The sequence below is a fragment of the Urtica dioica genome, chromosome 10 (genome assembly GCF_054948205.1).
Source record: "Urtica dioica subsp. dioica isolate 48M chromosome 10, U.dioica_male_clone48M_v1_H2, whole genome shotgun sequence".
Taxonomy (NCBI): domain Eukaryota; kingdom Viridiplantae; phylum Streptophyta; class Magnoliopsida; order Rosales; family Urticaceae; genus Urtica; species Urtica dioica.
Window position 1 is genome coordinate 17645760 of NC_142765.1, and position 14939 is coordinate 17660698.

A 14939-nucleotide genomic window follows, 5' to 3' on the forward strand; every position below is an offset into this window, starting at 1 on the left:
GATCAAATAAGTGAAGATGATTATTGGGTATGAAGAAGATAAAATACAAACTGGGTATTTGGATAAGAATCTACGGGGGAGATTTGGGCATGTGCTTTTGGCGGTGTAAGAAATAGACTCCTACAAAAAAAAAATTAATAAATAAATAACTTTAATTAAGTTCAATAAATGGTTGATGTTGAGTGTGTACCCTCAAATTTGGCTCTATTAAATAATCTAAACGCTTATAAAGCCAACAAATAAACCCGAAAACAAAATTGAATTTCATAATAATATTTTGACATTGCTTTCACAAACCACCTTTTGAGTTTTGTACTTACCTCAACCTTCTCCAATTTCACTCATGGAAGAAAAAACAAATATGTTTTGGGAGGTTTAATTTCCTTTTCATAAACCTAACATCAAGAAGCTGTAATTCTTAAAAATAATAATAATTTTTTTGTCTCACAGTCTTCATTTCGTTTTGTTGAAATTTTACTGTCAGGTGATTAGCATTCATGGTAGTTTGAACTTTGAAAACGTTGACGATACAGAAAAGGCTTGTACGGCTGGCTTTATTTCATCGTCTCTTAAATTCTATTCACAAGAGTATATAATTTTGACATCATACTATTTTAAGTCTAAAGTAAAATTAATAAATTCAAGAGATGTCCCTATTGTCGAAAGATAACGAAATTTTCCGTGACAGATTCAAACTAGGCATTTTTTTTTCTCTCTCAGATTCAATTTTAAAACCTATCATACCTACCCCGCACTTCTATTTACAAAACTTAAAAGTAAAATTGCTATAATTTCAGACTTGTTTCCTTTCTATGCCGAAAATAAGATGAAGAAATTATGTGGTAGACTGACATATTTAATTCCACAATTAGCAATTAAAAAAATTCTCTCATAAAATAGCGATATTTAAACTACATACAGCTATTTCCCATAATGCTAACATTTTTTTTTTTTTTACTGTATTGTTACTTTTAGCTTTCTTTGCTGTTTTTGTTCCTTCTTTTTCAGAAAAAAGCCTTTATTTTGTTGTTTACGGTTTATTTATTTATTTATTTATAATAAGGGTTTTTACAATTTTTAATTTAAAATCCAATATTTGTGGTAGTTTTTGGAAATCAATATTCTTGTAATGAGATATGAGAATAAAAAATAACCCGGTATCTGTGTAACCAGACCACCATGGGTTGTAAATAGGGAAATTTGCGTCAATGTCACAAATTCGTCGGGTTTTTGCATTTGTGTCACAAAGTTGTCAAAATTGCATTTGTGTCACGTATTTACATTCGTGTCACATGTGAAAATTTCAAAATACTCCCTCTCATCATTTAATCTTTTTATTAGTTACTCAATGTATTCTGAATTTTTACAATACCTCATTAAAAATCACTTCATCTTCCTCTAAAACTTTCTAAAATTTTTGCATGTGACTTATTTGTAATTGGATTGCCAATTTGTGACATAAGATGCAAATACCACTTGTAAATAGGCCTTGGGAAAAATTATCAGGCCCAAGACTTGGCCTAATTCCAATATAGACCAGTCACTAGTTTTATTTCCACGTTGTAGGAGCTCAAACAGTAAATTTCAACTAATATTTTTCTTCCAATTATGAGTGACCATGGCTATTGGATTTGCACCTGTATCTGTACAACAGTGGGAAGAAAAAGAAAAAAAAAACAACCTTATACATATTATATATATTTGCTTTCACATGCCATTGGATTATTTTTCTCTCAGAAGATTATAAACCAGAGAAAAACCACAAGGAACCTGGTTCACAAGAACGGATCAGATCAAGCCGAGTTTTCATTCCAAAGATTGTAACCGGAGATGAGAGAGCTGACGGAAAAGGCAGCAAAAGCCAGGAAGGCCATGACCACCGAAGCGCTTGCCATTTTGGTGAACTCGTCTTTTCCCCAATTTGACTGCCAATCATCGACTCTCGTGGCCGCCGATGACGCTGCTGATATAAGAAGGTACGCCAGAACCTGTTTCACAGAACTTAAAATGTCAAGTTCACGATCCGAAATATTGATTCTTTTACATCGAACGACAAAACTACAATTCGTAGATCACACTTCACAGCCAGAATGCTCGGTGACTAAACGAAGAGGTTAACGATGAAAACTAACTAGGCCGAACTGATCATTTTTATAGATTCTACACTGTGAAAATTGTTTGGGGTCGGGGTTCATATAAACAGAGAACAATGATTAAATCATAATCAGATTACTTTTTAGCGGTACAGGCCGTTTCAATTCTGTAAGTCACACCCAGAGTATACAGTGACTAAGCGAAGAGGTAACAATGTAAAACCAACTATGCCTAATAGACCCACGAATAAAATCCAAAGCTAGATTTTTTTTATCTGACCAAGGACCAAGTCACCATTTTTATAGACTCTACACTGAGAAATTGCTGGAACATAATCAGATTACTTTTCAACCAATCTGATAGCGATACAAGCTGCTTCATTTGTAGCTTCACTCTAACGTGTACAAGGCAGATAACTCAGAGCCACAGTACAGTGAGTAAAAAAGACAATGTTAACGATGAATAGCCAACTATGCTTAAAAACCCGCGAAGAAAATCCAAAGCTAGATTTTGGATCTGACTAAGTCGCATTTTAGAAGACGCTACACTGACCCAAATATACAAGGTCGGAGTTCACAAAAAGTTGGTTGTTAACCAGCAAAATACTACAGAGAAGAGTGATTCGAACGTAATCGGATTTACTTGAACATATCTGATAGAGGTACAAGCCGGTTTCATTTGTAGTTTCACTCGAACAATGTGTGATAGCCACCACAAGAATATGGTAAACTAAACAGATAGGTTAATTATGTAAATCCAACTAGGCCGAACTGACCAACGACATCAACTCTAAAGCTAGATTCCCATCTGACTAAATCAAACATTTTAGAAGACTCTACACTAAGGAAAATGTTCGGGGTCGAGGTTCACAGATCATAATCAGATTACTTCAACATTTCCGATGGCAGCGATAAAAGACGTTTCATTTGTAGTTTCACTCTTAAGTCTTAACAAACAATATGCAATAGTCACTTCACTGTGAACAGTTCATATCGCATTCACACTGACATTATAGACGTGATTTGTAATGATGTAAAGAGGAGTGAAATATACACTAAGAGTAAATTACTCACCTGATCCATGAAAAGCTCAAAGTGACGACGAAGGTGGTGCTTGATCACGTGCTTTCCGGTTCCGAGATAGTATGCTATATTATAAGTCTGAAATAATGCATATGCAAATCCGATAACATTCACACACAGACAATACCTGTACATCCAAAAGAAGGAAATAATTAGCACTGGTAAGTGGTAACCAAATTAAATAGAGATACAAAAGCTGAATCGTTTTTGCGTTTTAAAAAAAAAAAAAAAAAAAACCTAAACTTGACTAGCATTATATTTGGAAACAAAAATCTCCGTTTTGGTACCGAACACAACTTTGAAAAAAAATCAGATTGCTAGAGTAACAATCAGCCAAAAAGACCCACGAAACGAAAAAAATGTGTTATACAGCCTAATTAAGTCATAAACATCTAATTCCTTCACACAGAAGGAATTACTTTTAAAGTATTAGTCTGTTCCGGGGGACAAAAAAAATTACATTTGCAAAAACCTCACAAACAAGCAACGAAATTATAACGGAAAAAAAAGGTGTAATTTAAATTCAAATTCATATCGATAGCGGAGAGATAGACTAGAGTGAAGAATAAACCTGTATTCTTTGTATCGATCAAAGGAATCTCCGCTCCAACCCTGAGTCCTATCAGCGGCCATAACCGAGAACGAAATCAAGCAGAGAACGACCTCACTGATGCGAAACCCTAGCGCCGCGCTATTCAGAGCATGATTCTTCGCCGTCCTCCATTCCGCCTCCGTAGTGGCGTAGTTCGACCTCCGGCCGTCTGCGTTGCCGTTTGCGTACTCTCCTCCGCCGGGACCAACCTTCGCCACGGACGGCGGCGCGTCTTCCTTCACCGCCCTATTGACTGTCATCGGCGGTTTTCCTCGGCGATCCGGAGAGTGGCGGTTAAGGTTCTTAGCCTTCTCGACGGAGACGATCGCTCTGGTATTTTCCAGAGCATGTAGCGATTCCGACGGAGATTCGTACGGCGGCGTCTCGGCTTGGTCTCCTGCGTCGAATGCGAGCGGAGAGTGGAACCTGAGAGGAGAGTGAGGCGATTCGAGGCATGAAGACTCGGAGTTTCTGGAAGAAGATTTCTTTATGTTTCCTCTTCTTTGATTTTGCTGCCTCTCGATGTGAGACTGAGTCTGTAAATGTGACTCCATTGTTCTTCACTGTGAGTTTTTTCTTCTTTATTTTCTTGCGAGTCTTCAACTATAAAATCAACGAAGAAGAAAAGAAGAGAAAGGAAAGTGGTTTTTGGGAAGCGAGAGAAAGAAGGGAAATGAAATTCAATTGGAAAATAAATAGTATTAAAAAGATAAAAGAAATGGAAAAAGAGAAAGTTCCGAATGAGTCTTTCACTTCATTGCTTCGCTAGTAGGGACCACTGTCTACGTGGCACTGATAGTTTCGTAAAGCGACTGAGTGTTATCTACTGCGGTGATTCACGGGAAGTGTTCTGGCATCTAATAAAACGACGCCACGTATAAAATAACGCGGTGATGGATGACGTGCTATTATGCTATTTGGTGATTTTATTGAAAATTCAGGACGTGTTCGTATCTTATTTGTTTTGCGAAGTTCTAAGGTTCATTGCTACTTGCAAATTGAGATATTATTGTTGGTTAAAAAATGAAAGGACAAGGACCAAGATTCGGTATTATTAGCAAATTGAAATATTTAAGAGTCGTGTTTGGTAAATTTCCCTTATTTAATTTGGATCACTAGCTGGTTTGACTGTTAATGATTCCAAGGATTGGACGGTTAAACTCATAATGATTTTCTAATGATGATTGGAGTGTGTGAGTTATTTTGAACCATCATACGATTAGCTGTTCTTCAACCTTTATAAATTAATTCTTTTAAAAATAATTATTTTTAAAAGGAACTTGAAACACAAAAAATTAAACCTAAATAGAAGAGGTGTATTGTTAGCAATTCCAAGCCTTAAGAACGGACCAACACGAAATTTTTCTATTTATTAGAACCCAAATTTCTGAAAACGGAACGGATCTATTTGCATTTCATCTGCATGTTCGAGATTACTTGTTTGTCTAATAGGCATATATGTTCAAATAATTTGGCCAGATAAAATATCGATTTAGTCAGGGAGATTAGATGATAATCGCGAATATATTTTATGTTTAAGATACTACATCTCATAAGAAATTATAATAGATAAATGTAACAAACTTATTTTCGTTGAATAAATATTTTAAAAAATTGATCAAATATTTTACAGTAACTTAATAATTAAAAAGACAACAACTTTAGACTTTCTTAGTGCTATTTTCTTAGCTACTAAGAGATATAGAGAGAGTACTAAAACTAGTTCCAAAGTTGCATGGCAAGAAACAAAATAAGCGAATATAATCTTTTTTTTTTTTTTTGTATAAATATACTAACGTTGAACATTAACATTGTAAAAAAAAAAAAAAAAAAAAAAAAAAAGCGTTGAGTGGAAACTTTATGGTAGCTTAAAGTAGATTTCTTTTGGTGATTTTCTTTGAGAGTGCGCTTTCTTTTTCATTTAATTTTTACTTATTTAATGTAGCTAAAAAAGCAAATATTCCTTACCCTGCTTTATTTCTTCCTTTTGCTCAACTTATTCCTTAGTGTATGAAATAAACATTATATGCACAAAACAAAATTGTTTGGCAAATATGTTTTTGCCAAGTGGAGATTGAGCCAATCTCTACGAGCAACGTTTTAGATTTTCTTTCACAATTCCAATATTCTACATTCAACTACATGCTTAGTGTCCTGGCCAATATTGTCTTTAGCAAGGACCCACATTTTTATTTTTTATTTATAATTTATACTTGTAAAACGCTAGGCCCTTGATCAAGGCTTTAATTTAACACACACATTTAAAAAGTGAAACTACCCTTTAGCATTTTAATTCTCTACTAGTCTCACAAGTCTAGAACAGTATATACCAAAAGGAGCAAGAAAAGCATTTAAACATTTTAATCTTAATTATTTTATACATGTATGTTTCGTAATGACTTTTTAAGTTTTTAGCTTTAGACAAGTAGTCGACAACCTTGGTTTATTAATAAGGTTGATATCTTGAATTAAGTTAAGAATTATTCATCAAATAGTTGAAAGAAATAACATAGTTGCTATCATATTTTACATTTAACTTTTAGAATGCAAAATACCTTTCATATTTTCAAAATCAATAAACACTAAAGAAAGTTTATATTGTTATCATATCAAATCTTAAGAACGAAAAACAAAAAAAATTACATCGAGAGATGTTTCATTCATCACAAGATCACTAGAGACAGATACAAAATGCATATTTCTTTTTTACTCCTATGATAATAAATCTAATTGCAAACAAACCCAAATAAAAAAAATAACTCTATCAAGGTTTATTATTACTCGAGTATAGATCAATATGGTTGATAGGTCTTCTCAGTCAGCAAAACTCGTATGTCTAGATATGATCAAAATGGACAAACAAAACTGCCTTTTTGTTAAGTTCTTTTTTAGTTCTTATTTTACATGGATATGAGTCATTCTCTTTCTCATTCTCATTCTCAGTCTCACTGTGGCAGTTTCAAACGGTTGAAGAGAACAAGAAAGCTTTGCTCAGGGACAACATACAGGAATCCCAAATCAGCACCTTTCACATATGGTCCCATTCCCTGCACATTTATTCAAATTCCATCAACATTATATAATAATAATAATAATAATTAAAAATTTAATAAAAATATCAAAACACAATATATATATATATATATATATATATATATATATATATATTCAAACGCAATATCTTGAATACCTTGCCATTGAGCTGTAGAAGTTCTCCTTCTACCCATTTCGGGTTCTTAAACCCGAATTCGGCTATTCTTCCTTGACCCTTGTAACTTGCCGACTGTAGAAAATAATAATTAAGACATGGATTTTAGATTTGACAACCAATATAGCCCTTTTTCAGTGCTCTTTAAGCAATTACAGAAATGAGGACAATAATACTTACCACTCCTAATTCATCTGGGTACATCCCACGGTTGGAATCGCGATTCCCTCGCCCGATTTTAGCACGGAATGTCACCTGAGTACCCCCCGAGAGGATAGTCATATAAGAATACATATATATATAGCCTGATAAAAAATTTCTCCCAATAGGCTAAACCTCAAATCCTATTAACAACGCTTATTAATACTGATTCCAACCCTAAACAATTTACTAATTATTTCATTGCCTGAACTCCTACCAGTCTCTCATTTTACATATATTACACTATTCTACTACTGAGAAAAATTAAACAATAAACTTGACAACTCTTTTCCAAACCCTAATGACTTATTTACACTAAAATATAATTTAAATAAACAAAAACGAAATCAAATAAATCAACGACTAATTTATCCTTCCGGGTCTAACACACTAAATAGAATGGCTGTATGATTACCTTGCCCGCGGGAACATTGAGATCACCGGTTAGCTTCACAGCCTCGACGTATTCGAAAAACTCCACGTTTGAAGAATCGTCTTTGGCGTCCGAATTCCAGTGACCGAATTTACGCCTGAGCTGTACCACCTCAGTGCCATATGGGCCAAAAGCACCAACATAGAGACCTGTTTTTCAGTCGGCGGGAATTCCACGAAGGACATAAGGAAACATAAGTTATCGATGGGCTAAGAAAAAACGACGGGCTGAAGAACAGAGAATGGTGTGACTCACCTTCGAACGGATCTAGATCACCATTAGAAGTGGTGATCCGATTAAAATTGGTGTACTCTGATAGTCCATTCTTTTTGTGTGCTTGACTCACTGCAAGTTTGAGTATATCACGTACGTTTCTTGAAACCTGCAAAGTCAGATAATTTATCAAAACACACTGTAAGTATGTAGGCTTTTTAGCTTAAATGGTCACTGAACTATTTCCCAGGTGTATCTTGGTCCGCAAACTAATTTAAGAAACAAAATACCCTGAAACTATTATTATTATTATTATTATTATTATTATTATTATTATTATTATTATTATTATTTAAGCAGTTTTAGTTTTTTCATAACAAGATATTACATTTTAATGGAATCTATCAATTAAAAAAATATATATGACTTGCTCGCCTTATAGAAGAAACTGGTTGAATCATAACCTGGCCCTAATTTTTTTTTTTTTTTTTTGATAACCGTGGTGTCCGGGTGAGACCCGACTAATATCCACGAGGCCCTGGCATTATCGACCGGGAGACTACCCCAGTGGCCCCAATTGTTGCGTCCAGGGGGAATCCAACCGGGGATGTGCAAGATCCCAAGAATCGCCCTTACCACTAGACCAACCCCTTGGGGTTATAACCTGGCCCTAATATTACTAAATAAACAAAACTGACTTCGTCTCTAGGATGAGAAAAACAAGTTCTTCATCTTTAAGCTTTTAAATATTTGTTCAGTTGTTTGTAAAAAGGCTACAAAGTCGATGTTTTAAGGGTATTTTTCCTAAAACACTATTTAAAGGATGAAAATGCAACTCTGACAACAACTCAAGGGCTATTTGGACCCATCATATTTTAAAGCGCTCACCTTTGAAGAAACCTTGTCGGGTCTCCAAAACTCCTTGACCATGTAGGGGGGCATGAACTCAGAAGCAGCTTGCGCGGCCAATTCCGACACTTCGACGTTAGATATTTTGATATTTCTCGCCTCTTGATTGTCGTCGCTTATTCCAGGAATATACAATGCAAATGAGTCCTTGCTCATATCTTTGATTTCAGCCGGGTGACGAATATAGTCATCCTTGGAGGGCGGCGTTTCTTCGTTGTTATGTACGACTCCACCAAGAAAAAGCTTCATAGCCGATTCTTCCCCCAAAGCGACCTCGTTTTCCGGTTCGACCTCGTCAAAATCGCTGTCTTCGTCCTCGGTGCTCTCGTCGGAATCGTCGTTCTCTTGCATCAACTGCTTCAGGGCATCGGCGTCATCTATCACTCCTTCCTCGGAGATGTTCACGTTCGTGACTTTGACTTTAAGTCCCGGGAGTTTTTCCTTGAGGAAGTTTATCACGCTCTTTATGCCCTCCTCAGTTTCCTCTTCGATGATTGTTCCCTTATCATCGTTCTTTTCCGACTCGTCTTCGGTATCCTCAAGTTCAGAAGCTGGTTCGGTTTCTTCTGGTTTATACGGTGATTTTTTGTTGTTCTTCAGCTTTTTTTTGGGTCGTTCCAAGTAAACAACCTGTCAATAGAAATGAGTTTTGGTCAGAGATTTTTTCTTTTATGTTTTTTTTACCGTCGATCTTGGGACTTCTACAATCTAGATGATTGACTTGAAACTGCTTCTTATAAATTTCAGCAAATATTTCTAATATAGATCTATATCAGTGAATTTCAACAAGTTTGCCTATGCTTATCACATACTTAAAAGGTCGTAGCTTTTCTTCACTCTTTGGACAAACCTCAAAACAAAAGTATGTTTCTGTAAGAAAGAATTGCCCTGAATATACCAATCTTTTTACTATCACTATTATAACTATTATTATAAAGTTTAACAGTACACAAAATATAAAATCACCAATCAAAACGATGCTCACATACCTGCATAACATACGTTTCGTCGGGATTTTTCACCACAAAAATTTCAAAAAGCGGAGTTCCAGGAGAGGCAGTGACCAACTGTCTGCATAAACAATACCAAAGCAAACCGAATCAAACACTTCCCAGCAAGCTGTTGATATAATAAACACGACGAAGAAAATAATGACTCACTTTGGACTATAACTTTTACCAACGAATCGGCCCATGCTCGGAGTGATTTGAATAAACCGACCAAAAGGGTCTTTGGAGTCCTTCGAGTAGCCGACCCACCAGCCCACCTGTTGTTAGATAGTGTTGTTAAACCTCGGAAGGATAAATTAGAAATCGTTTAATTAATATATTTTAGTATTAAATAAATCATTAGGGTCACGAGAAGAGTTGTCAATTGATTATTTTGGTTTCCTTAGTGGCAGAGTAGCGTAATAGAAAAGTATTGGCAGTGAACCGAGTTTATCTATGAAATTGCTGTCTGTGTTTCTTAATTATCCTGGGTAGTATCAGCGAGACAAACACTAGCTTGAATTTATTTTTCTTCTTAAAACCAATTCATTAGAATTCCAAAATAAGGACTTACCAGTCCGCTTCCTGTGTGTTTGCACAACTTTGAAGCGTCGTGGTATTGCTCTTGTTCAATTGCGATCTGAGACGAAAATTACAATCCCAGTTAAATGATTTCGGGCAATCGAACAAAGTTTTTATGTACTTATTTACTACTCGGAATGTTCAAATATCAGCTTAACGACGAACCTTCAACTGATTCATGATCTCGGCAACAGTGTCCTTCGACGTGGCTTCTTCTATAGCCATTTTCAGCTTCACTGCTTCTTGAAAGTCTTCTTTCTCGATAGCGTCCTCGAGTTGAAACTGTCAAACCGTAAGAATAGATTCATTCATTCTTTACATTCCATGGTCAGACTCTAAGAAACTCCTATTTTTAGATGCTAAATTCAACTCCCTGAACATCTCATACTTTAACGCTCTTCTTGAGCTGAATTCAATCCATGTATCAATTCAATTCAACTCCAATCGAAAAACTGTGGGCATTAAACACGCTCCACCGAAACAACAGAGGCTGAGTTCTGAATCTTTTTTCGAGTGGGTACATATATATTAGTACCTTTAGAATAGACGCAAAGCTCTCAGCTTGTTCAATCTGAGAGAAATAGCGAGTCCACGTGTCCCAATTCCAATCCAAAGAAGAAGAAGTCGATAAAGAGGAAGTAGAACCATCGGTACTGCACTCGTTTCGGCTGCAACGGCAATGGCTCGAATTGTTGGAGCTTCTGCGATTAGAGCCGCTCAAACAAGACGAAGACGACGAAGAAGAATGAATTCGGGGCTTGGAAGAGCAATTGAAGCCCGGAAAGAGAGCGAGACGATTGTTGAAGTTGATTGACTTCTTTGGAGAGAGCGAGTCGGAGCAGCAAAACGGTCGGACCAGCATGGCTTGGCCTATTCCCCATGAATTTGTTACAGCCATTTCTCTCTCTCTCTCTCTCTCTCTCTCTCTCTCTCTCTCTCTAGAAAGAAGAAAAAGAAGAAGAAGAAGAAGAAGCGATTGTATTTATGTGCGGTTTTGGTGAGGAAGTTATGAGTGTGTGTGGTGGTTCTTGTGTGGAAAGCTTGGAAGAGTGAATGTGAATTGCGAAGGTGATAATGATAAAATGGGAGCGATGATGGCGATGCTCTTTCTACGGATAAATATTAATTAGATATTTTTATATTTCTTCTCCTTCTTTGGAAAATAATACGCATGATGTCTACGAAATGTTTTCTTCCCTGTTAAAATTAACCTAAAACATGCGCATTACTTTTTATATTTCACTCATATTTTCAAAATATACGATTAACAACCGTTTTTTAGACAAAAATACTCTCATGTTTCAAAAATTTAATCAACAATTATTGAAATTTGATCAACAATGATTGAAATCTGGTCAACAACTATTAAAATCATATTAACTGTTATTGAAATCTAGTTTATGAAAATTAGAAAGTTCAACAGCTAATATAAAAAAAAGTTACGAAAATAGTTATTTTCTACCATTTTCACATTTAAATACAAAATAATTAAATAAATGAACTACTTCATAAAACTAATAAAGTATGAAATATAATTACGTGAAAAAAAATCAGATAAATCTTGATCCTCATGAACAAAGCATAGGAGGATACTCGGATGATTTTCTTAAAACTTTTTATCGCCCTCTTACATGTGTCGGAATATTTGATCGAAAGTATCTCATAATACAATGATAACAAGACAGACGATACACCACAATGTACGACTCCGTCGAACTAGAACTAACGCTAAAAACTACCACCTAGACTACAAAGAAAACAATACCATAATTTATAAAGGAGATAAAATATTTTCGAAGTTGAACTTCATAATGTCCAAAATGAGAAATTTAGGTTCCTTCATATACACACAACTACCACAATTACAACTCGTAATCATCAATGTACGAGATGTGGCTCCTAGAGCACGAGAACCCGATGTTGACCCCAAAACAAATATGAAAGTTTGGAATCTGCTCAAAACAGGGGAAAGAGAGTGGGACGATGATGTTGTGTCGGCTCTTATTTGCGACTGAGATAAGGATATAATTATGGTTATTCCCCTACACAGCGAGGCCGAGAAGGACGGATGGTACTAGGAACTGGAGCTGAATGGTGTGTACTCTGTAAAAAGTGTGTATAAGCTCCTTTAAGTCTAGCATGATAGGTGGAATTGTGAATGCTTTTTTTCCCATTCTGGACGGGATTGTGGAGCCTAAATGTTCCCCTTAAGATGAAGAACTTAATGTGGCGAGTTGAATTCGAGTGTCTCCCAACATTATCGCAGCTTAGATCGAGGTATGTCAATGTGGATAACAGTTGTACAGTGTATGAGGTTGGGCCAGAGACCATCACTCATGCTCTTGTAGCTTGCACGATCGCTCAAGAGTGTTGGCAGAAAGAGGGACTGAGGGAGTGGGGACGGGGACTGAAAGCCTAGACTTTTGACCGAGTTGATGGTGTTTTCAACAACAAATGCGTGACTAGAAGAAAAATGATGACGACTATTTGTTAGGGATTATGGAAAGCGAAGAATGACTAAAAGAAAAAGGGGGACAGAAATACTATTCCCTTTAGATTAAATAAGTAAATGAATAATTACCACAAATCAATCACTTAATTAATAATAAATCCTCTTTATCACTAAATTTTCAACATATGTAACCAAAACAAAAATGTAAATATATTGTAACTATATATGTATATATAATGTTATTTTAATGTTAAATTTGTTTCTTGATGGTTGTATACCACAACATTTCTTTAAACTAATTGTGATATATTCGATAAAAAAAAATTAAAAAAAAAAACCTATTTCTCTTATATAATATTCATTAGTTTCCTTACTATTTAAGCATTTGAATTTCGATGAGGCCTCAAACTCATGCTTGCAAATTGGGTGCTTGACCACTAACCTGTAAGCCATTAGTAAATTTAGGAGAACATTCTGCACGTGAGTTATAAAAGATTAAATATATATATATATATATTGATTATTTTCGTAGTAATAAAAGCCGTAATAAAAAAAGAAAAAAAAAGCAACAAGTATCCTAACACGTAGTTCATAAGATTTTAAAGAGCCAAGTTATAAAATGTCTGATATATAAGAAGTCCTGATTGTATTATTTATTTATTTATTTTTCTGAACGAATCCAAATTGCATATAGTAATTGGAATATTTTGAAGGATGATTTTTTTTCGGTATACCCATTGATTTTACGGATATTGATTATAATTTTCTTTCTCAAAATACAAAGTTTTAAATTGAAATTGTAATAAATGAAATAGTAAAAAAATTAACAAAATTATTAATAGTAACAAAAATTTGTTACAATTAGTCATTCCATTAACTCCTTTCAATATCCTAACTAAAATTTCATTTCATCATAAAAATAGTCTATCATGCCCGTAATAAATTAATTAATTAAAAAGTAATTAATTTACTTTTTAATTAATTAATATGTTGTGGATTTGTTGAACTATTTTTTTTTTAATAAAATGAAATTTAGATTATTTTTAATTAAAAGAAAGATGAATTATTGTCCAAAAAAAGTCAAAGGTAAAGACTGTAAATATGAAAAATATGTCGAATAGAATTGGAACGTGAATATTAATTGTAAACAGTTGGTAGTTTATCATGAATCATAGGATTAATATATTTTTTTATATGTTTGAAAAATTGTTTGAAAAGTAATTACTGATGGGAATATCTTCAAAAAGAACTAATTTGGTACTGAATTTGTGTAAAGTTCCGAGGCCAAGTGTACGAAATTATAAAAATACTTGTGAAATAATTTGGGATTTATTTGTCAATTTCCCGATGCCAACTAATTAAATATTTTTCTTTGTGCGTCGGAAAATCATAAATGAGCTGTCATCTCTAGGATTATTGTGGTATTATATCGATAATACCCAATACGGTGTCTGTATATCTGGTACGGTTGATAGAGTAGTGCTCCGCTTTTATCACAAATCAGTCAAATAATTGGATTAGACCGGCTAAACAATTAAGACAAATTAAAAATAGGATTAGACCAATTATGTAAAGGGTTGTTCAAAACCGAACCGAAAATCGGATAAAACCGATATCCAAACCGAACAGAAACCGAAATTTAGAGCCACGTCAGCTAACCGAAATTCGGATTCGGATAACCGATCCGGTTTACAAAACTGGACCGGATATCGGATTTGATTTTGAGAAAATCTGGATATCGGTTATTTAACCGATTTTTTTAATTAAAAATAAATATATATTAAAACAAATTTATGTCATTATTATTAACACATGATGGTCAAGTTGTCATAGAAGAACAAACTTCTCATATATCAACTCCTACTGCTACTATAACTTGATTATGTGATCTATAAAGGTAACATACAAATTCAATTGTTGTATGGTTTATTATGATCATTAGGGTTGTAATTTTAATTTTATATTATGATATTTACATGTGCAGGTAGTTGGAAACAAGTGTCCTTTTGAATTTTATTTTTTTTACTCAATTTTAGATTATGTATTGTCATTTTGGAGCTTTATAAGAGTCGTTTGTACTCGTTTTTTGAATTTTTACAAACCGGATTTGGATTTTAGAAACTGGATATCCATTTTATAAAACTGGATATTAAACTGGATCTGAAATTTTACAAACTGGATAAC

At 34.5% G+C, this 14939-nt stretch overlaps 2 protein-coding genes across 2 annotated transcripts; both read right to left on the reverse strand.

Annotated features, from left to right (window-relative positions):
* Positions 1-1646: 1646 nt before the first annotated feature.
* LOC149383642 (CASP-like protein 4A3) lies at positions 1647-4459 on the reverse strand. The gene is made up of 3 exons (XM_089627627.1): positions 3748-4459; positions 3168-3303; positions 1647-1988 (listed from the first exon to the last, which is right to left on the reverse strand). The coding sequence occupies exons 1-3, from the start codon at positions 4320-4322 to the stop codon at positions 1794-1796; spliced, it is 906 nt and encodes a 301-aa protein (XP_089483753.1). The 5' UTR covers positions 4323-4459; the 3' UTR covers positions 1647-1793.
* Positions 4460-6396: 1937 nt separating this feature from the next.
* On the reverse strand, positions 6397-11415 carry EX2 (UvrB/UvrC domain protein (DUF3506)). Its single transcript, XM_089628828.1, has 11 exons — positions 10839-11415; positions 10469-10585; positions 10296-10361; positions 9893-9999; positions 9722-9803; positions 8712-9362; positions 7866-7992; positions 7593-7759; positions 7157-7231; positions 6959-7051; positions 6397-6815 (listed from the first exon to the last, which is right to left on the reverse strand). Exons 1-11 carry the CDS (start codon positions 11199-11201, stop codon positions 6714-6716), a joined length of 1950 nt encoding a protein of 649 aa, XP_089484954.1. The 5' UTR covers positions 11202-11415; the 3' UTR covers positions 6397-6713.
* Positions 11416-14939: the final 3524 nt, after the last annotated feature.

Coding starts and splice junctions, on each gene's coding strand:
- LOC149383642 (XM_089627627.1), bottom strand. CDS start 4,322: ATGGAGTCACATTTACAGACTCAGTCTCACATCGAGAGGCAGCAAAAT. Junction 3,304..3,747: donor GATCGATACAAAGAATACAG/GTTTATTCTTCA, acceptor TTGGATGTACAG/GTATTGTCTGTGTGTGAATG. Junction 1,989..3,167: donor TTGAGCTTTTCATGGATCAG/GTGAGTAATTTA, acceptor TCTGTGAAACAG/GTTCTGGCGTACCTTCTTAT.
- EX2 (XM_089628828.1), bottom strand. CDS start 11,201: ATGGCTGTAACAAATTCATGGGGAATAGGCCAAGCCATGCTGGTCCGA. Junction 10,362..10,468: donor AGATCATGAATCAGTTGAAG/GTTCGTCGTTAA, acceptor TTTTCGTCTCAG/ATCGCAATTGAACAAGAGCA. Junction 6,816..6,958: donor TTCTACAGCTCAATGGCAAG/GTATTCAAGATA, acceptor ATAAATGTGCAG/GGAATGGGACCATATGTGAA.